At 34.8% G+C, this 23367-nt stretch overlaps 3 protein-coding genes across 3 annotated transcripts; 1 reads left to right on the top strand and 2 right to left on the bottom strand.

The window, feature by feature from the left end:
- Nucleotides 1-310: 310 nt before the first annotated feature.
- On the bottom strand, nucleotides 311-8545 carry LOC130800516 (uncharacterized). The gene is made up of 6 exons (XM_057664100.1): nucleotides 8006-8545; nucleotides 3918-4904; nucleotides 2438-2632; nucleotides 2179-2333; nucleotides 1547-1657; nucleotides 311-883 (listed from the first exon to the last, which is right to left on the bottom strand). Exons 1-6 carry the CDS (start codon nucleotides 8195-8197, stop codon nucleotides 811-813), a joined length of 1713 nt encoding a protein of 570 aa, XP_057520083.1. The 5' UTR covers nucleotides 8198-8545; the 3' UTR covers nucleotides 311-810.
- A 4278-nt stretch (nucleotides 8546-12823) lies between these two features.
- Nucleotides 12824-19446, bottom strand: LOC130800515 (alkylated DNA repair protein ALKBH8 homolog). Its single transcript, XM_057664098.1, has 7 exons — nucleotides 19015-19446; nucleotides 18125-18226; nucleotides 17943-18029; nucleotides 16839-16961; nucleotides 16465-16746; nucleotides 16093-16158; nucleotides 12824-13427 (listed from the first exon to the last, which is right to left on the bottom strand). Exons 1-7 carry the CDS (start codon nucleotides 19369-19371, stop codon nucleotides 13371-13373), a joined length of 1074 nt encoding a protein of 357 aa, XP_057520081.1. The 5' UTR covers nucleotides 19372-19446; the 3' UTR covers nucleotides 12824-13370.
- Nucleotides 19447-20065: 619 nt separating this feature from the next.
- LOC130800514 (uncharacterized) lies at nucleotides 20066-23258 on the top strand. The gene is made up of 5 exons (XM_057664097.1): nucleotides 20066-20380; nucleotides 21307-21445; nucleotides 21541-21669; nucleotides 21748-21838; nucleotides 22443-23258. The coding sequence occupies exons 1-5, from the start codon at nucleotides 20313-20315 to the stop codon at nucleotides 22619-22621; spliced, it is 606 nt and encodes a 201-aa protein (XP_057520080.1). The 5' UTR covers nucleotides 20066-20312; the 3' UTR covers nucleotides 22622-23258.
- The last annotated feature ends 109 nt before the right edge of the window (nucleotides 23259-23367 follow it).

Genomic DNA, 23367 nt, shown 5'->3' with positions numbered 1-23367 from the left:
TAGTACATCTTGAATTGTGTGTTAGTGTGTAAAACAAGGTTGACCTAGTAAAAGCCTGCCAGACCTGTTAATTTTGAACGGTTAATCATCACAAGCTTTTAGTGGCCCCTGCCACGTTGCACTCCTCTAGTCACCGCTTACCACTACTTGGTTCTTCAAGTTACAACAAGTAAATGTTTCAATGGTTGCAAACCTACATAAAAATTCAGCCCAACATTTGTAGACGACAAAAGTCGACCTAACAAAAGCAAACAGGGCAAAGTGGGAGATGAAAATGTAAATTTTCCAATTCAAAATTGATTGATTCAGATTTTGTAAGTAGACTGGTAAAAATACAAGCTGCGAGGAAGATCTTATTGATAAGAATCAATTACACTAAAATTTAATGTTACATAGTTACCGAATACAGATTGAATCAGCTCCTGGTTGCACGATAATCACAAGGTTACCCAACAAAAACAAAGCAAACAATTGGAGACGGAACAAAAAAAAAACGCACCTACATAGGTTTGTGACATTTCAGGAACTAGACGTACAAAATGGTGCATTGATCACCTGTCCGGCTGTCCCCATCTCATAAAAAACCATTCTACATCTGTTGTGTTCTCTCATTTTACGTAGACAGAAATCAAAGATTTATCAGTTCCAAAGCATTACAAGTTGATCACCTTTCTTCATTTGAGTTACCTGAGTCAAAATGTCGACGAAACAAGAGCCCAAGCAGGAAAAACCATAAATCTCCATGAGAGCATCACAGACGCAACCTGCTTGTTCCCAAGTGTTTCACCAAACAGTTTAGTATGCAGAACTTTAACAGCTGCCTCCACTCCCAACGGGTAATGATGCAGCTCTACATATGTCTCCACGGCAAAGTGGGCATACCCTGAGGGATGAGAAACAATACTCTCCATGTTTAGATTCACAAAAAAAAGTGATCTTTATTATTTCGATAGGGCCAAAGATTTATAGCTCTTTGATTTCGGATACAATGGCCTATATGTGGGAGTCACATAATGGCATTGGGGTAAAATATTGTTGTAAAGAAGATTCTAAAAGTTCTTTTATAAGCTTTAATTTAAATATATGTTCTAAACAACAAAAAATTAAAATTATGAAATGAATTTTTCTCAAGTGAACAATTCACATTACGATGTCAGCAAAAAAAGTTGAGGTGTCATATCCACGATATCTCGATCAATACCACATCATGACGACATTCGAGAATTTTTTCTATGGGTTCATGTGGTTGACCCATATTTTGGAATTAAATGTTGTGGCATTGATGATGTAGTGCATAACATGTTCACACTATTGTACAAAACTCAAACTTCCATTAGAATATACATTTCAACCCAAGAAAAATTATAATTAACTTATGCTTGATTTACCTGAAATAAAAAGCAGCCACTCAACTAAAAAAGTATAAAGCAATTAAACTTACACTTTACAACATCAGTGTAAGCCTGTAAGGTCATTATTCAAACTAACTAAATCAAGTTTATGTGAAGTACCAAGGGATGAAATAATGCATGGAATAAAATTTTACCTGTGAATTTCCTTAAGCCACTTGTCAATGCACTTCTTATGAAACTCATGATGACAAGGCAGTACACGCATGTCATCGCCTTCCTCATACTCCAATAGACATATGTAACATCTGCGATCAATAAGACACTCGAAAGTCAAATTTTGGATAACTAATATCAAAAAGAGCATTCATAAAATTTTAACTGTTGAAGAATGAACAAATGAGATAAGATCCATAACAACCTTAAACCTACATCCTAAATCCTAATGCTCAAAAAGTCTAGACGTTTCCATGAAAAGAAATAGAAAGGCTTCACTAAAATACCATTCACCGTTGTAAAATTTTTTAAATGACAACTATGCATAAGTTATCCTTCACAATAATACAAGTTCATAACCCCTAGGAACCCTAGCAGCTGTATAGCCCATAACAAGCTCCGAAAACAATTTGAGATGCACCCACTCATCTATTAAAATATATATAGAACAGTCTACTTAGATAAAGTCATAAATAAGTAAATGACGCAAGTGTTACCATTGTAGTATGGAGTAATAGAAGCAACAAGAAAACTTGTTCACTATACAAGGTAGTATTCTAGGTAACTAATCATCCTTCTTTATATTGGACAGAACGCAAATATAAAAACTTACTGTGCAATCTCCTCATTCTGAAATTTTGTCGATTTATTGTATGCTTTTACAGGCAGTGATTCTACAACCTCATTGGGTGCTGGAACTGATCCAATAGACGATACGGAAGGTTGGGAGGATAACACCACTGATTGCTGGTGAATTTCGTCCAGAACCTAATTAAATAAGTTTGAAGAATCAGCTTACTCTAAACGGAAATTGCACAATAATGGCAAGTTCTAGTGGTTTAAAGGAGAATAAAATATAATATCTTAAATACCTCAAACAGAGCCTCAGCTAGCATAACGATTCTCGATATGCTAGCCCGAGTACCACCATCATTATTTGAATTAGAATTTCTGGTGCTGATGCGACAAGAGCAGCGTCCAGTTTGATGCTGCCCAGACAAAATACAATGTCTCTCATGCCCTGACAGATTATCAAAGCGACTTCCCAAACGCTGAAGTGCCTGTACCTGAAAATGCGAAAGTCATAAAGGGTCACAAGAAAACACCTTGTGTGTGTATATATATATATAGAAAGACATTCAAGTGAGAACCATCCTTATGTGAGAACCATCCTTATATGAAAACTGTAAGAACCAATGTGCTTGGCAAAAAAGTGTTATTTTTTTAAAAAAAACAAAGATGATACTTTCAGGCAAATAAGTGTTACTTTAAGAAAAAAATTCTGAAAAGAACTCACAAAAAGGTCTTACTTTTACATAAAAAGGTGTTACTTTTCGGAAAAAAACGTGTTACTTTGTGTTTATATTTTTTTCTAAAAGTAACACTTTTTTTGCTTAAAAGTAACATTTTTTGTGCAAAATTAACACCTTTTTTGTGAAAAAGTAACATTTTTATCGGAGAGATTGGTTCTCACGATTCTCATATAAACTTGGTTCTCACTGGAACTTGATCATATATATAGAGAGAGAAAGAGAAAGAGAGAGAAATAACTCCATATCCTTAATGGGTACAGTTAGATGTAAAATGGCATAGTGTAAATTAGGAAAAAGTCAAGAAACCAAGTGATCAATTAGTAAATAAAATTAATGAGGCAACGTTGGTTCACAATTGACAAATTGACATATAAATTGACGATCTATCAAAATCCCTAGTACCTAAGCACGATATACTATAATCTAACAACTTATATCAAATGTCTGAAACTCTAAACAGTTAACTTCCATATGAGATTTTTAGTTATGTCATATGTGAGCAATAACAATCCTGTTCGCTATGTTGATTGATCAGTGAAAAAAGGAAGATTGTCAATAATAAACCAAGGTTTATTTGATCCGTTGAAAATATACTCACCTATTATTTATTTTTAACTGAACCCACCTATTAGGTATGCTTGCTAAAAATAAACTCACCTATTGTATATAACCATCTTTAAAGTTTCTTTGTAAGTCAAGCAATTAATAAATGGGTTTATTTTCAGCAACTATAGAAAATAGGTGGATTTATTAATAAACAATAGTTGGATTTATTTTCAGCGGATCGAGCAAAGGTTGATTTATTTTTGACACTTTCCCCGGTGAAAAAAAAGGACAGATCGCTATCCCTGAAGGCCTGAACCATGCTCTAATTGTATAATGCACAGAAGTTGGGACACTAAATTCAATAAAAACTGTGAAATGTGCAAACAGCAGATTGTACTATAAAGTTGAACATAACTACATGAAAAATCCAGTACTTCAGCACATTGAAATAGGAGCTTAATGGAATTCCATCTAGCAATAGAAATAAACAGACCTGAAACCTTATTCTTCTTCGCCGTTCCAAGAAATTTGATCTATGCTCCAGTAAATCGTGATGCCTGCTTTCTCTAAGGTGTAATGTATCATTGTCATTATTTTGACTAGCATAATAGGAGCTAGGCGTACGGGGCACTGGATAAGGAGAAGACACCACAGAGTGAACAGGATCTCCATCAGAAGCAGTGGCTCTCTCCTGTTGCGAAGGAGAAAGAGTCAAGTCTGAAAAGGATGGTCTCCGTAGAACCCTATCACGGAGTCTTCCGACACTTAATGTTCTACTAAAACGAACATTCCGTTCGGCTGGTTCTCGGGCACCATTTCGACGGTTGCCGATTCTCCTGTTCACACGTTCCATATCCATATGACTTCCAAGAGAGGGTAAACACACATCTGTTCTAGTACTATCTCTATCATTATTCACCAAATCTTGTGCACGGATGACCTGGTCATCTTGCAAGGAAACGGACAAAGTAGAACTTGCAGGGTATCCCACCAAATTTATAGACGAATCGCCATGAGATCTAACTGATGCACTGGCAAGACATGAAGAATTCAGAGAGCTATTACTTTGACTCTCATTAGTATTACTGCTGATCAAATGATCCGAAAAACTTCCACGCATATGATCCTCTTCACCTCTTGAAATAGCTAAGTTAGAAAGTGAAGAAGGATAAGCACGTGATGACCCCACACTGGAAGCTCTACTGAGCCGAAAGCTAACACTACCAGGTACAAAACTGAAGCGAGATAAAAATCGACTCGAATGATTTAAGGATTGGCCAGAGAAAGCTTGAGATGAACTTCCATCTGCCCTGCTTCTACTGTCTGCTCCATTTGCATGATCCCATTCCCCATTAGATACACAAGGTGTGTTATTAGTCCCATTAACTTTAGATGTTTGGTAACAATCAACTTTCACTTCGTCAGACTCCAATTCAGGTCGCTGCATTCTTGCACTAACTTCAACTTGATGATTGGAAACCTATAAGCAGAATTAATTACATAAGTCAAATGCAGCAAAGACTTTGTCCAATGTTCACAAACTTAAGTCTAGACCATAATTAAAAACAAATGGCTTCCCCTGGTATATAAGTGATTATGTTAACATCAGATAAAAGACAATAAAGCTACCTCCATATTTAGATAGACAAACTTGTCATTCAAGCACTAAAGAGTGGCACAATTTTAACCAGCAGCTAAAAAATAAATTATGTAAAACTAAATGTTGCTATATCAATTTATCCAACTCAAGACGCATAAAATACTATCAAACATCATGCAACACTTCAAAAGAGACAAGACCAGAACAAGACGAATTTGTAGGTTCTCACTTTCCTAATTCCTAAAAATATAAATTAAAAAAGAGAGGATGATTGAAATCTGACATAGTTTATCATAAAGTTCAACAATGAGTCGTGGCACAGTCCAAATAAGTGTCAGTAGATATCTAGGTTGCATGTAAAACCTGGCATCTAAGCCTCAAGTTGCTTCATTGACACTAATGATAAAATTAAGCACGATAAAATCATAATTATTCAGATGACACACACAACATTCATGGATACGAGAAAACTTTGTACGTACATTTAATCAGGGGATATTCACATTTTAGCATGTACAAAACCTTTAACAAGCGGTATAAAAAATGTGTAGGCTGGCCCTAACACATCTTCCTTGCCTTATATACCACTGCACATCTAAACTCATTGTCCTTTGTCTCCTATAATCACCATGCTCTGAAACCTAATTGCAGTGCTCCTATACAAACTCTAAATGGATGCTTAACCAATAAATCCAATCAAATATTCAATACAACCTATTTCTATTATGCATTGTCATCGGCATACTTAGAAAATTAGATGGAGTGGCTCTTTAAGGTAATAGCTTATTGGCTAATTTGTTGGTTAGACTTTGGTTTTTGGCTTTTGATTGGTGATTGGAAATTTGGAATATTGGTTAATGGCTTTTAAGCCAACTAAAAGGATAACTTTTAAGCCAAAAGGAAAAATTTATTTGTCGTAGGTTTGTTCATTAGCTTTTGACTTGTTGTCCCACTTCTTTTCTAATAAATAGCCAATATCAAATAACTAATTTTATCAAACATCTATCTCTTAGCTTAACAAGCAATAAAAAAGTCAATCCTACTTTGATAACGATCTAGCCCCAACGATGATGACTTTTCTCAACTGCTGCTCAAGGTTGAGGATCTTCACTTCTATGGTGAATGCTCATGTTCTTGATATTTACTGATTTTGTATGATCCAGTCTATTTGTTATAGTATTCTGTTATTGGTTATATATGATTTTGTTGAAAATATTTGTATGAGCCTTTATAGTTGTTTATTTCAACAAGTCCCAAAGAACATGATAGTTTCGTTTGAATTTTTCCCTTTCAATCCCAATCATGATGGATTCGATTTCATTAACAATCCAACATCAGTTGGAGTCCAAGATCATGTGAATGTTGCAAAAATATTCTAGTTGCCACCTACTTTCAAGGAATGAGATTCTAAAATCCAAAGTGTTAAGATCAAGTTGCTTTCAATCCCGGTAAGAAAGATTTAAGGGTACAAGTGCTCCTAGAAACGAGGAAGACAGAATCCCAAGAAAATTAAAATTTCATCCGAATGGTCATAAAAAGAATCCTAATTTTACCATATACAATTGGACTAGGACATTAAGTCCAAACGTGTGGCAGCCTATTCAGGGGCTTAGTCATACGTCTAGCTAGTTGTTAACAAGAAACTTATTTCTATTCCTTTTGCCGAGGCTAAATTATTATTTTATGTTTTCATGCAATTTCAATTGAGTTAGAAGTTCAATTCAGTCAGAAAATTGGACTCCCATCTCTCACATACCTCCCTCTTACAACAACTTTCAAACCCAATAAACCACAATTATAGTCATTGTCTATCTGAAATTTTTATTTCGTTACATCTTTCTATCTTCCTATAATTCTTTCTATCTCAAAATCCATCTCACAAACTCAAACTCGCTTAAACCCTTCCTGATATCGCTATACGTCCATCCATTCATGAAACCACAAAAGGTTCAATCTTGACGCTAACTCACGTCTAAATACAACTCAAATCCTGACTGTTGAAAATCAGAACATCAATCATTTTCAACCTCTATTCTTTATCTTTGTTATTCTCTTAGACATCCCTCTATTCAGCCTCATCTCAAACCCAAAGTGATCCCTCCTTCCCTCAAAAATCCCTAATTTCAAATTGAAATTGCATAGCTAACCCAATTGCACATGCGGTTCGCTATCATGCCAATTGGTCAAAAAGCCAATTGAACCAACTAACAATTAATAACCAAAAATACCCAATGTCAACTCATTGAAATATGAAATCCTCCATTTATATATGTCAACTCATTAAAACATGAAAAGCTTCATCAATATAAAAACACTGTCTGAGCAAACTCCTTTGAGTAGAATGTCATCATCATAATACACTTCTCCAAAAAGTAAACAAAGGGTTTGCTTAACAAAGATATAACTAGTTTAAGTTCATTTCACATTTATATGATCATATCTGTAAATGAAATATTCACAAACTATCAGAATTAATAAGCAATGCAAATGTGAAATCAAGCAAAGAACATCATTCAAACTAGTTCAATAAAAACCCGAAATCAAGGAATTCCAAAATAATAAGCTGTAGTAAACTTTTGAAGATAATATTGCAGCACAGTAACACCATATAGGAGACGTAAGACCCACAATATTTACTACATCAAAACTCAGAAGTTCATTAGTTTTAACAGACCAAAACAGCATCGAATCTAATTGCATTGTGAAACCCACATCAAAAATAATGTACATTGAATTGCACACTTGCTCCTTCCTCTTTAACTGCACAAACCGCCTATCTTATAGAGTATATAAGTAGCTACAAGCGTCGGCTTGAGCTATTGGTTTCATATGTTGTATACTCTATCATCATCCTCTTTAACAAATCGAGTAAAAGAAGAAAACCAATCATCACACTTAACAACCAAAATTATTCCACAGTTTCAACAACATTGACAGTAAATATGCTTAAAATGTAATTTAAAAATTAATGAATCTGTGACCTGATCATCATCATCCTCATCATCGTCGTCGTAAGCTCTCGAAGAGGATCCAAGACAAGTAGAGCTAAAAATTCCTCGTTTTTTACTCCTTTCATTTGAAGAAGAAAATGAGGATAAATACGACGACGTAGAAGAAGCAGAAGACACCGAACTACCACCAATTCGACGCGATTTACTGCTTCCGGTACCCATCTTCCTGACCAACAATCCACAATCACGACAATATAATCGTCAAAATATTTACATTTTCAGAATTAGAATGAAAAAGCATCCCCAGATCTAGCAATGACCAGCTACCAGTACCAATTAACTGGGTTGAAAAGAATTTAATTAACAAATAATAATGTACATTACGGAAATAGGAGTATTTAGTTGTGGAAAGAGAGAGGAGAGAGGAGAGAGGAGAGAGGAGAGAGAAAGAATGGAGTGGTGTATTGGGAGTTTGAAAGTAGCGTGAAAAGGAGGAGTGGTAGGAAAGGAGGAAGCTTGGACATTTCGATTTAATTCTTTCATGGCTGTTGTGGAAACCTTGGCATACATGATAGACTATACACACACTATCATATTCATAGGGCCCTAACTTTGTTTATTTGAAATACTTAAGCCAAAGAAAAAAAAATAATTAAATAAATTAAGTTTCAAAAAATTTTCAAAAGTAAGCGTGAAAATTTCAAACTCGTAGTTTGGAGACTGCGAACAGTAAATAAGACAAAATAGTTGTTCGCAGTTGTCTTGTTTGCTGTTCGCAGTTACTAACTGCGAACTGCTATTCAATATTTTTTTTCCTTAATTTTTGAGTTGTTATTTGTTGTATTTGCAATAGAGACATTAGAATAATTACAAGTCACTATATGTTTCAGGCGGCATGATTCATCTCCAAAACTCCGATCATTCATAAGTCAAAGTTTGGAGGCTATGATAAAATAATTAAACATATATATACAACAAAATATATACAAATGTTTGAAATATACAACTCAATAAATATATATATATATATATATACATAGTCGATCCAAATACACAAAAGTTAAACATTAACGCTTACGACCCTCATGTACGCTATCCAACTGAGTTGGTCTCCTATGCCTCCTACGATAGTAAGAGGTGTTTGGGTGTCACTCAGGCAGTGGAGGGGACTGGTACTGTGATGACTGTGATGGCCCAGCCTGCAAGGTCCACGCAACGTTAACGGGGTATGAATTGTCCATCTCCTCCAAATGGTAGTCATAAGCAGAGATGAGACGTGCGTATGGGCGATAGTCGGTGAGGACTCTGCAGCCACTTCCGGTATGAAGCGCTGGAACTGCGAGCCGACGAGCATGCCATGCGCAATCTCCATCACCGGCTCCTCGTGGCCGTACCGCATCACGTCTGCCGCACCTTGTGCCTGCAATTAATATTTAGTTAATGTAACATTATATTATTTAATTGGCAACTTAATCATATAAATGTGTCCAGCCGAAACAATGTCACTACCCAATACACAAGAACCATGCTTACCTTTATATGTAACAATACGCCATGAAGATAAATAAGAATCAAACGTAGCCCTAAGTTTCCACGAACAACCCCACTTGCACTTCAAAGTAAGGACAGTTTGGTTCGAGGTCTCCGTTCTATACTCCACATTTCTGCAAATATGATACACTCTGATAGCTTCCAACAACGGATCCTTGCTATCAAACATCATACCTTTCTCAAACTCCTCTTCTTCGGTGTAAGTGGTATCACAAGCCCAAGTCCTCCAAGAGTTGTCCTCCTCATACTCGTCTAGAGGTGGACATAGGGTATAAGGTGTAGGAGGAGTGATTGTAGGAATGTTGCCTAGGGTCATGTCATTTGCTAGCGCATCCTCATAGACATCTACATCGTCCTCAGAAGGATCATCAATAAGCTCATTACTCTCATTTTCATCATCCCAAGGTCCCATCTCAACAGTTTCTCCTAAGTTAACCATTGAATCAATTGGAACTTGATTCGTACGGGGTTGAGAAAACGTACAAGATGCGGAAGAAACGACGGGATTTACAGTTTCCTGAGTAATATAGGTATAGGGGTAGGAGTAGGATTAGAAGCAACTACACTACCTAATGGTACTTCTTCTACGTATAACTCCAAAGAGGGAATTTGGATGAACTTTGAATGCTCCCACATAGCATTTATAGCTTCATCATCCTCAACAGGAAAGGCAAGCAATTATCCACTCATGTCATATTTAAAGCTTATACTTACGGTACTTCTAGTAGGGTACAAACCAATCTTAGAACATATAAAACGTTTAAAGTGGTTCAAATCCATGTTCGAATTGCAAGCAAACAACTTACGTCTTCCCCCAACATAATGAACTTTGCCACTACTTTCTCGAATACAACCATTCCAAAAACATACTATAGTCAAGCGAAATAATGCCATTTTCTACATTAATACAAAGAAAATCAACATCAACATCAACTCATGCCCATACAAGTACATTACATTCATTTGATTATAATCTTTTTTGGTCTAAAAATTATTAAAATCCATAATATAACTAAGTTCATACATATTTAATACACATAAAATCCAAATAATAAATCAATTCATAAATAATATTTCTAATACCAACATCAACATCAACATCTCTAATAATATTATCAACATTGAATTCCACTAATTCAACAACATTAATTCAAAAAACAACATAAAGCTATAAAAACAATTAAAAATTACCTTCAAAACTTATGGATGATTAAGAATAGTCTTGATTTAACAACTAGTAATCTACATTTGAAATAATAAGCAAATTTGGTTAAAACCATAAACAACTACACATAAACCAAAAAACACAAAAAAGTTTACCTTTGAGCAAGCTAGAGTATCCCACACTAATTTTAAAGTGCCAAATTAAAAGAGGAATGCAAGAATTGATGGATTGAATCAATGGTTTTAGAAGGAGAATGTCGAATGAAGTTAGGGTTTTGAGAAATTGGGTAAAATACGAAAAATAGAAACTGTTCTGCGTATTTGTGGAGCAGGTCTATTCGCAATTACTAACTGTGAACAGCAAATAGGACAAATTAGTTGTTCGCAGTTACTAATTGCAAACAGCTATTTTGTCCTATTTGCTGTTCGCAGTTAGTAACTGCGAACAACTCCAAACCACAAGTTTAGCATTTTCACGCTTACTTTTGGAAATTTTTTGAAACTTAGTTTATTTAATTATTTTTTTTTTTTGCTTAAGTATTTCAAATTTTCCCTAAATTTTAAGTGAAACTTGACGGCCCGTTTAGTTAGTGGTTTTAATTCCTATCTATGCAATTTAAAATAGGTAAGCAAAAAAATATAAAAAATTCATATAATAGCAAACTTTGCAAAATAATTCTCAAGATAAGCAATTTTTTCCAAAGCTGTGGTTTGGGGCTGTTTGCTGTTAGTAACAGCGAACAAAGATTGGAGGTCAAAAAAGTCAGAGTTTGTTCTCTGTTTGTCAAAGTTTTTGTTCGCTGTTAGTAACAGCGAACAAATACGAGCTAAAACAGCAGATCTCCCTGTTTGACCAGATTTTAGCTTTGTTCGCTGTTAGTAACAGCGAACAGACCCTTTACTTTTTTTGAACCCTCTGCCTTTGTTCGCTGTTACTAAGTGCGAACAGCCCCAAACCTCGAATGTGGGAAAAAACTGTTTATCTTGAGAAATAGTTTTAAAAGTTGGCTATAATGTGAATTTTTTATATATTTTTGCTTATTTGTTTCAAATTTTCTATTTATGCTCCTTTAAAACTTGACGGCCCGTTTAGTTAGTAGTATTAAATGGTGGTAATGAGAATGGTTTATAAAAAATTTCATCAAAAGTTCCATATCATTCCCATGGTAATGAAAATTTAATCGCAAAAAAGTATTTTTGTTTACAAATTTTCATTACCACCTAATTCCACCTCTCCCAATGGTAACGCATTGGAATGAATTTTATGAAGAAGATGACATGATTGAAGTTGAACAAATATGACCATAAAGGTAGCCAAGATATTTTTCAATCAAAATTACACTAATTTTTCATTTCTATTACCACCGTTTATTACCATCTACCAAACAGGCTGTAATTGTTTTCCATAATTGAACAAAATAAACTTAATTTGAAAAAAAAAATAAACTAAGCTTGATAAAAACTTATTTCTCAAAGTAAGCGACTTTTAGTCCAAACCTAAGACATATTCATTGTTAATAACAACGAACAAAAATACAAACCAATAAAGATCTAACATTTTATTTACTGTCAGCAACAAACAAAAATTTGGTAACAAAAGGTCAAACATCTGACTTTTTGTGACCAAAACTTTGTTCACAGTTAATAACAATGAATATATGCAGTCTAAATTCAACAGTTGCCTCTCCTTCCTCATTTGCCCCAAAATGAGTTGCCCTAAATCGACATTAAGCCCCTCTAAAACCTCCATTAAATCTTCTTCAGCCTCTCAAATCACTCTTTTTCTTCTCTCGTAGCACTATTAAAGTATTTTTACTTCATTTATTTTTTATAATAATTTATTTATTTTTATACAAATGTAGGTTTCTTATTATCAATTTACTACTCCAAAACCTCATCCACAACAAATTAAATTGTAGTTATTCAATTTACTACTCCAAAACCTCATCCACAACAAATTAAATTGTAGTTATTCATAGCTAAAGTATTTTCAATTTATTTTGTTAAATATGCTTGTTTTCTTATGAGCTTGATGATGATGTGATTTTGTATGTATTTTTGTAAAAATGACATCGAACCAAAGGTCCTGTTGTCCAAAACCATTGTAAGATTTTGTGCATCACGGAAAGTTGATGTCATGAAGCAGGTACACCTTACTATATATTTCAAGGAAGAATATATGTGTTTTTTGTATTTCAAGTGACAATCGAAAACTTTCTGATTCAATCTAAATAAAATCATCGAAACATACACATCAAAATAGGTACACCAAATAACATTAGATGGTATGTGTTCATAAAGGGGCATCAGTCGCTGTAAAATCGGCAGTATTATCTTTTCAAACCAATTCTTGAACCATGTCAAATGTATTGAGGCTTATGCTAGTTCCACGTTCTGCCAGTATCACCAAACAACCATCTCCGAGAACGCAACTCTAAAGCAAATTTTTGGAACATGTCCTCTTCATTGTATCTTAAAGCACATCCTAAACATCAGTATTCTAGAAACGGAGACATAAAAGTGAAAACTACAATCATTTCTGCTTGTGTGGAGCCCAACTTGCGATAGATGTGAGCTGAACACGAGAGAATTAACCTATCTTGCAACACCATCGTGTCTTCCTACTAGTCACATCGCGCTGGTTACAAGTACAATTACTCAGGAAGCCAGAACCAAATGTCTAACGCTGAGAATCACAGTACAGACCGAAATCACAGCAGCAAGGTCCAGTTCTCACCTGCACCATAGAACATTTTCAGTTCTATATATAGCAGATATGCAAAAACCATGTTCGCAATGAAGTTTCACCCTCGACCATCAACAACCCTATCAAGATTTTCAATGGGAGGCGGGAGCAAGACTTAGTCAAGCTCTTTTCAATGCAAATTCATCCAAGATTGTTGATGCTTTTACAGCTTTAATATCATGCATTTTCGGGTTGTTTTGAAAGTCGTAATAGTTTAACTCTTTTGAACTCTTCAGCTAATCAAGTTCTTTAATTAGTAAGATTTGTGTAGGATGTAACCATAGTGATAGTTAAATGGTTTGTAATCATGCGCGTGAGGCACAAGCAAGAGGAAGAACATGATACAAGAGTCAAAGATAGCTAAAGCTGCAAGTCCAAAGTGTACAAGGAGTTACATGGAGCAAAGTTGGACGTGAGCAAACTCAGGCATGGTAGGTTAGATAAAAAAAAACAGTTCCAAGACAAGTAGTTATATGGAGCAAAGTTGAACATGTGCAAATTCAGAAATTGGGAAGGAATTCCTAGGCATTCAAATGAATCAAAAAATGGAGCCAAAAAGAAGTTGCAAGTCTAGAAATTATGCAAAAACGTTATAGAGAAACCTTTTGTACGCATGGTTGATTTTTTCCCTCCAAATGCATTTAAATTCGTCAAGACGGTTACGTAACTTCACATATGAATTTCAAGTAGCATTTAGACTGCTTGGGGATTCACATGTAATACAACTTAATTTAAGTTTTTTTCTTTAAATTTCTATCCTTAGTTTTACATGATATAGATGGATGAATGTGATATAAAGATAGTTGAAATTTTATGATATCTTTGTTTCGCCCTTTGTCTAGCCTTTTATTCTTATATTGAGTATAAGTAAAGAAAGTCTCTTTGCTTGGACAGTTGGTGTCTCACTTGTGATCTTTGGGGCCTTTGCATCATCAATGTGGTGTCTATATCAATGAAGATTCAATGTTTTGCTACACTATCCCTCTTTCCTCAACTCAAACATATGTGCAACCTTTTTGTTGTGATGTGCCTTTATCAACAAGGTTCAATTACATTCATCAACACTCCTTCTCTTCCTCTCTTTATTTCACGCGACATTTCTTATCTTTGTTCTTTCATACATCACTCCCTGCTACCCTCATTTTCATCCTTCCCCATGGCATCCCTTACTCTCATTCAGACTCACTTTGAAATTTCATCACATAATTCCAGAATCCCCTCAAAAACAAAGCCTAATCTCAATTCAAAAATATCCAAGCATTACCAAACATCCTTTGATCTTGATCAACACGTAAAAGCCTCTTATTCTTATGTGTGGGGTCTCAAGCGAACATACAACATAATTGGACTCAAAGCCAGCTTATATCCTTGGAGTATTCGTGAGTTTCTATTCCAAACACAATGGCATCAACATGCTAAAACCCAACCCCAAACCAAGTACCAAACAACAAACTTCCAAAAACCATTTTAAAGCTTGAAGAAGAAAAGTAAGAGATGTCCGAACAGCTTATCTATCTTAGGGACCAAATCAAGCAACTTTCCACTAGAATGAGATGTTTAAGAGATGGTTCTCCTTATTTCTTAGAATTTGAAGAGAAAATTACATTTCCTTACGAAAATGTAGCCATTAAAATGATTTCAGACTTCCGAACCTATGGGTAATAAACACATGTTGACCTCCAAACCAGTTTGTTAGGACTAAGGTGGTAATCTTATCTATAAAATGTGGTCAGGCTCCACACGTAATATGAAAACAAGGTATGCTGCTGTTTTCTTTGAAACAGACACTGTGTGTCTGTCGGTAATGCCTTCTCATACATCCTTCTATCTTGGGGGTTTCAACTAAGTGACAAGAAATGGACACTGTGTGACAATTTATCTGACGGTAATGCCTTATTACTAGCGATTCCGTCCATAACCAATGAAAAAAATAATCAGCAAAAGGACTTTTGTAAAAGCAACACAAACGGATGTTTTTCGCAACAGGCTATACAATACAAGCTTCATGTTGTCAATTGAGAATTCTTACACAAAGGAGACTGATTATCTAAATTGATTCTTTTATATACATATTAAGTGACACCAACTATATTTATGATATTTAGTGAAAAAGAGGCACATAAAATGTTCTAAAGGAAACATTTCTGAAGTTGACCTCCCATTGCATCATATTTAGGAATTTTTCTTTCATTACTTTTGATTATCATTATCAATCTTATACAAATAGATTTTATGAATGCATCAGAAAAATTTACAAATAATACTCAATCAGTGACACCAACTAATATAATTATAATTATTAGACAAAAAAGGAGCACATGATATGCTATGGCACCAAACATTCAAAAAAAACTTCATCAAATTACCTCAATGTCATTGAATAGATCCCACCAAGGTTTGGGGTCAGATATATGCAAAGTTACCCTTGTATATAGTAGTAACAAAAAATTGCTTTCAATTGACCGTTGGTAAAATACATCTACAACTATACATATATAAAAAGAGCAAACGATTTAATAAGTCGCTAACTATAGTCTATAATAATTCAAATTCAAAAAACTAAAACTTTGACCCATTGAGGAGAAAATCCTAAACACCCAAATTGCAATTTCAAAAAATGTCAAATTTTTAAAATAAAGAAACAAAAGAGGCAAACCTTGCGTAGTGTGAAAGATACCCTTCTTGAGGCCCTTCGAATTAGGTTATCTTTAACAGTATCAACCTAGATAATCAATGAAAAAATTATGAATGTCGAAAACTAACTCAATTATCAATTTGGTTGTTTGTGCAGCACTTCAGATCATTATTATTAAAATTTCTGATGTACAATCATAATTCATATGATTATACGATTTAAAAACAAACGAGCAATTCTCCAAATTCCATATGACTCCGAATACATAAACCTATCGGTGGTTTAAAGAAGCACAAAAGTATATACAAGTATGATGACTCCGAATTCCATATGACAGCAAATTCGAAAATGGAAGTCTAACAAAAAAGTAGATGAAGGTAATATGTTGGATACCTTGTGGTGTGGAATGTAATGATGCCAAGCATAACGTGCCTCCCCTGATATGAGAAGCATTGATCGAGGGGGAAGGTATAAAGATCTCCTTGAAACATTTGCGAAATTCTCCAAATTATCTTCGTGCATAATTGCAGGATTAGATGGCCAATTGCCTCCTTGATATCTCCTGAATTCCATGATGCAAGGACCAGCTAATGAAAGGCTGAAAATCTTGTCCTCAAATGCTGAATGAGTGTCGATATGAGGGGATAATCCCACCCCTGAAGGATATTCATTAACCTGGAGATAATTGCCCCAGTATTTTAGAATAGAAAGTTCAAAGATTAAACTAAACCATGCAAGTAAGAACTCATAAAGTTTTGGAGGATTACTGTTAGCTGGTCCAACTTGATAGTTGCAGCATCATGAAGAGAAGACGCTGAGATTTTTTCTATCACAGGTGAAACAAAAGATGGAAGTCCACCCAAGCACTTTTTCGTGTCAACATTTCTTGTCTGTTTCCAAAAGGAAAAAAATGTAAGAACACACTTTAAATAAACTTCAGAAACAGGTTGAAGCGACCAAAGGGTTGAAATAAAAGATCAGGAATTAATTAAGAGGGGAACATAAATTAACTCAATACAAGACTAACAAGAGAGCACGTCAATCAGTATTTTCAACTCAAAGTTAAGGGTGATTCTATAATTAGTAAAGCTATTTATTGTGAATAAATCAATCCACAATGAACAACTTGTTCAACTACAGTAACATAGTAAGGGCCTAGAGCCTACCCTACAGAATTACTAAACCAAACTGAACTAAAGTGATAACAGTTGAACTAATAGTGAAATGCGAGTAAAAGTCATGTGCTGATCTGAACTGAAGTGTGTGAAACCGAACAGATTAGTAGTTAGCAAAACTTAGGCACCAAGTAGAGCCAATCTGAACTTGTTAGAAAACTACATAATTCTTAATGCAAGTATATAAGAAAAAATAGATAAATAATTTCATCAAAGTCTGATAGTTAAAATAACACAGGCAAGCTACAAACTCTTGCTCTCTGGAAGCTTCCAAAGGTATATGAATTGCTAAAATTCCTCTTGCTACTCTTCAACTCTCAGAGTACATAAAGTAAAGAAGGATTTTTCCACCTTCCCTACATCTCCAGCACCTACTATGCAGAATTGCCAACATATTATGTTGAATATCAGCCCATTGAACACCATTATTGACAAGACAAAGCACATAAAGTTCTTAATTGACCAAAAGCTACATGCTTTATGTGCATTATCCTAGTACATTCTTTCTCTAACATTAACATTCTTATTCAAGTCATCAAAACTTAATAGTCATGGCTGAAAAAAAACAAGTTAAAAAGTACTTTCTTGGACAATAGGACTTTGTAAATTAAAATAAATGGAATAATAACAACATCAAAAACAAAGTTTTACAACATGAGTGACCTCTTTGTAATCAATCTTAAAAGATTACTTAACTTGATAAGAGAACTCATAGCCGTAATGCTGAACTCTTCTTTTTGCTAGACTTATCCAAGGTCTGGAATCAACAGCCGCAAGTAGTTCCTAAGAGAAAAAAGGTAATTTTATGTACTAAGGCAATGCTGAATTCATGGGAAAATTGCTTCTTTGAAATGTTACAAAGCTAGCAACCTACCAACCTCCTCTTCTTTCAGATTAACGAAGTCATGAAACAAGTGAAGGCCAGGTATATTAAGCTCTTCAGCAGCCAAAGATACATCAAGGAAACCACGGTCACGTACCTGAAAAGATGTGCATTTTAGCATTGGCAGGAGAACACCATGCATCTCATATAAACATCCTATTAATTATCCCATCCGCTAAAATGAATACCCCTGCTTTAGTTCTTTATCAAATTTGCAATCCTAATCTCAAACCAAATCCAACCCACAACTAGACATTCACATATGGACATAGTAAATGTCCAAAATACTACAACAACAGCAATAAAAATAATACCAAAGCCTGATCCTGGAAAAAATGGAGTTGGCTACATGAACCACAACAAATCATTTTATAGTTGAATCCACTGGTTATACTTCATCTCTGATTTTAAGACAGCTAAAAGAAACAAAAATTTGAACAAAGTTTTAAAAGTTGCATCATATTTGTTTCTATATAATTGAATGGACCAGAAAAACTAGTGCCTGAATCACCAACAAATATATTGAAGATTACCTAATTTGAAAATCTAAATAACTCATATTTCCAAAATATAAATCAATTAACAGGGTTTTATCTAAAATATTTCCAAAATACACCTGAGCAGTGGCGGATCCAAGATAGTATTGTAGTATGGGCTGCCACTTTTTGTTATGTTACACATTTCAATACTAAGATTAACACGATTTTATTCAAATTACCTAAGTCATGGCCTAGGAAGTCCTGGGTTAGATTCCCTGAACTCACAGCTAAACTAACAAACCCCAGTACAAAGAGAAGAAAGAGCCCTATTTCAGCAACCCAAAATTGTAAACCAACAGCAACAATCAGCAGAAAAAATTTTCAAAATATTTTAAAAAATGAATACCGAGGAAGCAGGGCGAGGCACAGAATAGCGAATATGTAAACAGCGTCCAGCAAGCTGCAAACAGTGGCGGCCATTGAAAGCAGTGAAAGCAGCTTGAGCAGAACCCTCTTCCGAAAATGAAACTATAACACGAGTTCCACTATCGTCGGCGTCGTATACTCCTATAACTTCACCGAATTGACGAAACACCGTTGATATGGTATCATGTGAAAGACCCACAGCAGGACCACAATTTGCAACGTACAGATTTGGACTCACCAAGTTTGTGGCTGCTTTACTTTGTTTTCCGGCGCCATTAATTTCTTCCTTTGGACGCATGAACTTTTTCGAGTCCGATTCCAGACTTTTCTTCGTCATCTTTATGTCGTCGTTTAAGACCCGGAAACTTTGGGGACTGCATCAAATGTTTGAGATTTTTTAGACCCGGTTGTGAAAGACAATTTCTTTGAGTGTATTTTTAATTGGGATAATTCAATAATTCATTATATATTTTTTGTAAATATACAATTAAAAATAATATAAGTAGACATTTAAGATATTGAAAGTAGGCATTAATAACACGGTGAGTAAGAATTAGTCTTTAATGGGATGGACCTGGAATACGTCTCTTAAAGAGACAGTCTCTCAAGAGACTAACTGATAGTATATTTAGACCCGCTTTATGGACCTGCTTTAGAACCGATCCACCTTAGACTTGGTCTATAAAGTATAACCCTAGGTAATTCGCGAATTATAGTCTTCAGATTTAGGGTTTTGCGAATTACAGCTTTAAATTTATTTTTATTTTCTTTTTTTGCAAATTACAGCTTTTTTCTTTTTCTTTTTACGAATTACAACCCAAAATATCAAATTCTACGTTATTCAGGCTAAGTGACCATGGACCAACCTAAATAACCTTTGACCGATCTAAATGACCATTGACCATTACTAATCACTTTTGACTTTTGTTAATCATTCCTAATTACCTTTAACTTTACTAATCACTAATAGTGCCCTTATATTTTGGCATTTTAACATTTTTTTTATTGATCATAAGTTCATAACATATTTTTTAAATAAACGGAGCCGGCAATTACTTCAATCCAACCCGGCCCTTAAATCGAATTGATTACTTGTTTTATTTTTGTGTTAACCCCTTTGTTCTCCGGTCTCCCCTTGCGTCAGAAATTCCTTGAGCTCTTCACCGGAAAAACTCCATGTCAATTTTCAAGACATTTTGATAAAACGAATCAATTTGCAAGATCGATCAGTCATTGTTAGCTAATCATTCTTAAGAAGTTAGCATCAGAACAATTCAAATGTTGTCCTTTTTCAACATTATTGGCCTTACAGTATTGAGCTTCTCAACTTTCTCTTATGGATACAGGTTCATATTCCCTTCTTTTACACTGCTATGATTCAAATTACTTTCTACTAATTCTTGTTATCTATTTTTTTTTCTTGTAATCATATTCATATTCTTTATAAACTGCAATCACCATCTTCTGTTGCTGGAATTGTGCCCTAAAATTTCAACTCCCTGATGAAAAATTGATCGATTTGTTCATTCATGACTTGTTGGAAAATATCTTGTGCATACTCGCATAAACATCCCATGAATTTTTCATATATTGTAGCATTGTTGATTTGGGATTTTTAAAATTGTTAAAGTTTCAGCTTCTTTGTTTATCTCTAACACTCCCTAGTAGGATTTTTATTGTTGAAGTCTCAGCTTCTTTGTGTATCTCTAACAGTCTCTACTATTCATATCAAGTATCCCATTCGATCCTTACGAATCAAACACAACCCTATTTACTGTGTTTTAACTCACAGAGTAGGAATAAAGTACAAAACAAGAGTGTTTCAAGAATAGTGCAGATTTGGAATTCCAAATGGGATACTTAAAATGAAGAAGGATTACATTAACACTTTGTTTGGATGGAAGGATTTGGTTTGAAGGGGTCCAATTTCGTGTATTTGGATAACAAATTTAGAAGATAGGAACTCAGAAGGAACGGATTTGAAAGGATTAGTTCCCTTAATTTTGATGATGACAAAATATCTCAATAAGTGGAATGATTTGGTAAGAAAATGCCAAAGAAAACTTTTCCTATCATTCCCTCCCGTTTCTTTTGTTTCCCCTTCCCTTTTTTCCTTTCTCTTCAATATTTTCTCCAAACATAGTGTAAGTGGTAGAATGGTAAATTTTGATACAGATGCTAGTATTAGTTCATTGCAAGCTTGTTTTGAGAAATTCGTATCTAAATATTTTTGGGTTTTATTGCAACATATAAATCTGATTATGTTTTGCAGTGTTGACCACAATGTCTTGTATGTTGGTAAAGAGCTCTTCGCGGAAACACTACCATTGCATATGGGATCCCACTATTACTTGCTTCAAGGGCTTAAACCTTATACTTGGTATGAAGTGAAGATATCATACCCGGCTTCTGTATGTGTTCTTAACATCATTGAGAAATGTGAACTTTTCCTTGAGATACTATTGATCGCATTAGAGGCTTACTAATGGTGTTTGAAGCATTACAGATACCTGCAAAATTTTCTTTAGAACTGAGAAGGGGGAACTCTGATGTCGGGATTAATCGGCTAAGAAAATTGCTGAATACAGAGAAACTTATATTCAAAGCAGGGGACCTTGATGAGATCAATCGTGAGGTTTGAGTATGCTCATTGCGAAACGGTGATCATCTTATCATTTATGGCTTATAATTTTGGTTTATGGAAATTTGACAGGGTGAATTGTATGCTCTGGTAACTGTGGAACCTGAGGGATTTGTTGCCATACCTGGTGTCTCGGAAAGGGAAAATATCTTGTTTAATATAGGTACTTCACTTTTTTGTCTTCGATTTGGAAAGCATAGTTTATTGTCATAGTTTATCTTGTTTAATATAGGTACTTCACTTTCTTATCTTCGATTTGGAAAGCATAGTTTATTGTCGTAGTTTTTACTCATGATTAAGAATACTCATTTGTGAATTGTGATGTCTAGAATACACTTGCATCTATATTATATATTCATGTCCTACGTTACCGGACTCTTCATTTTGCTTTACGTACCCGTGTCCGATCCTTGATCCTCGGACATTGGTATGGCACTTACACTTCATGGCGTAAAATTGAATATTTAGATGTATTTTGGACACGTACCAGTATCTAACATCAGTACCCGAGTCCAAGTAACATAGTTCATGTCTTTTGTGTTGTTTGGAATTAGAGGGGGATGAGGCTTTCTTCATTCAAAAAACAAGGAGAGGGGGGTGGGGGGTCAAAGGATGGATTCCTACTATGTTTTTTGTGGAACTAATACCTTCAAAATCAGAATGGTTTAGAAGGAAAACTCATCACTCTGCGTAATTAGATCCTGTTTTATTGGTGCTCAATATATAAATTTGCACTTGTTACTCATTCAAGCTTGTAAATGTTACAGTTTGTGATGAGCTGATGCTGGGCATTCCCCACGAAGCTTGGCTGGTTGCAGCATTAGCTTTGCTATGCGTGGTGGTGGGTTTAACGATACCTCGATTTCTTCCACCTTACCTTCTGCCAAAGGATCAGCACTCGCAAAGACCTGGACAGTTGGTCACTGCCAGTGATAAGGATTCCTAGCTCTAGTTGATCATAAGGTTCTTTCTCAATGGTCCTGCTTTGGGTGGAATGATTTTCCTTCTTGGTTAGTCTATGAAGGAAACAAAGGGAAAATTTGGTGTAGATAACGAGAGAGCATTCAGGTTGACGCAAGCAGGGAACTAAGGGCAATTGGAATGGGAATGTAGGTGAGCAGAAAAAGAAAATACATGAAGAAGCCGTTTCAAAACAATGTGCCCTGCAATTAATTTGGTGCCATTGATTGCTGTTAAAACTATTTGTTGCTCACATTTGCCAGTGATATAATTGAAAAGTTGAGAACCGAAATTTTTATAGCTGTTTTTGTTCACTTATGTACCTCCTTCATAGTTCTCTGCAAGTGGTTCTTCACTGCCAATTAATTTGATAATTGATACTGCCTCAATCAATTTGAAATAGTATCATTTGATTTAAAAAATTTCACATTTTAAAATTAAATAGTGTTATTTCAGAGGGACAAGAGGAATATATTTTTTGGATTCAAACGTAAACTAAAAAATCCTTACAAGTTGCATGTTGATTTTAGATATTGACATTTGATGGGTTAGTTCATTTTATTGTCTTCAAGGTAAAAGTGAGTGAAATTGTTGATTCCCAAGAGAATTTTGTTTTCTCTAATGATAGCTCTGTTTTGTTGCCAAAACTTTTCGCACTGGTTTCTCATGGTCTTGAGGGCACTACACAATAACCTCTAACTTCTTTGTTGGTTCATACCTTTCTTCATTCGT

The sequence above is a fragment of the Amaranthus tricolor genome, chromosome 14, assembly GCF_026212465.1.
Source record: "Amaranthus tricolor cultivar Red isolate AtriRed21 chromosome 14, ASM2621246v1, whole genome shotgun sequence".
Lineage (NCBI taxonomy): Eukaryota > Viridiplantae > Streptophyta > Magnoliopsida > Caryophyllales > Amaranthaceae > Amaranthus > Amaranthus tricolor.
This window is presented reverse-complemented; position numbering and strand designations above follow the sequence as displayed.

Excerpts from the sequence above, each read along its gene's own strand:
- LOC130800514 (XM_057664097.1), top strand. The coding sequence starts at position 20,313 with ATGTTGTCCTTTTTCAACATTATTGGCCTTACAGTATTGAGCTTCTCA. Across the intron at positions 20,381-21,306 it reads ACTTTCTCTTATGGATACAG|TGTTGACCACAATGTCTTGT; the intron begins GTTCATATTCCC and ends TATGTTTTGCAG. Across the intron at positions 21,670-21,747 it reads TTGATGAGATCAATCGTGAG|GGTGAATTGTATGCTCTGGT; the intron begins GTTTGAGTATGC and ends GAAATTTGACAG.
- LOC130800516 (XM_057664100.1), bottom strand. The coding sequence starts at position 8,197 with ATGGGTACCGGAAGCAGTAAATCGCGTCGAATTGGTGGTAGTTCGGTG. Across the intron at positions 4,905-8,005 it reads ATGAGGATGATGATGATCAG|GTTTCCAATCATCAAGTTGA; the intron begins GTCACAGATTCA and ends TTCTGCTTATAG. Across the intron at positions 1,658-2,178 it reads CAGAATGAGGAGATTGCACA|ATGTTACATATGTCTATTGG; the intron begins GTAAGTTTTTAT and ends TATTGATCGCAG.
- LOC130800515 (XM_057664098.1), bottom strand. The coding sequence starts at position 19,371 with ATGACGAAGAAAAGTCTGGAATCGGACTCGAAAAAGTTCATGCGTCCA. Across the intron at positions 18,030-18,124 it reads TTAATCTGAAAGAAGAGGAG|GAACTACTTGCGGCTGTTGA; the intron begins GTTGGTAGGTTG and ends TTTTTCTCTTAG. Across the intron at positions 16,159-16,464 it reads ATTACATTCCACACCACAAG|GTTGATACTGTTAAAGATAA; the intron begins GTATCCAACATA and ends TTGATTATCTAG.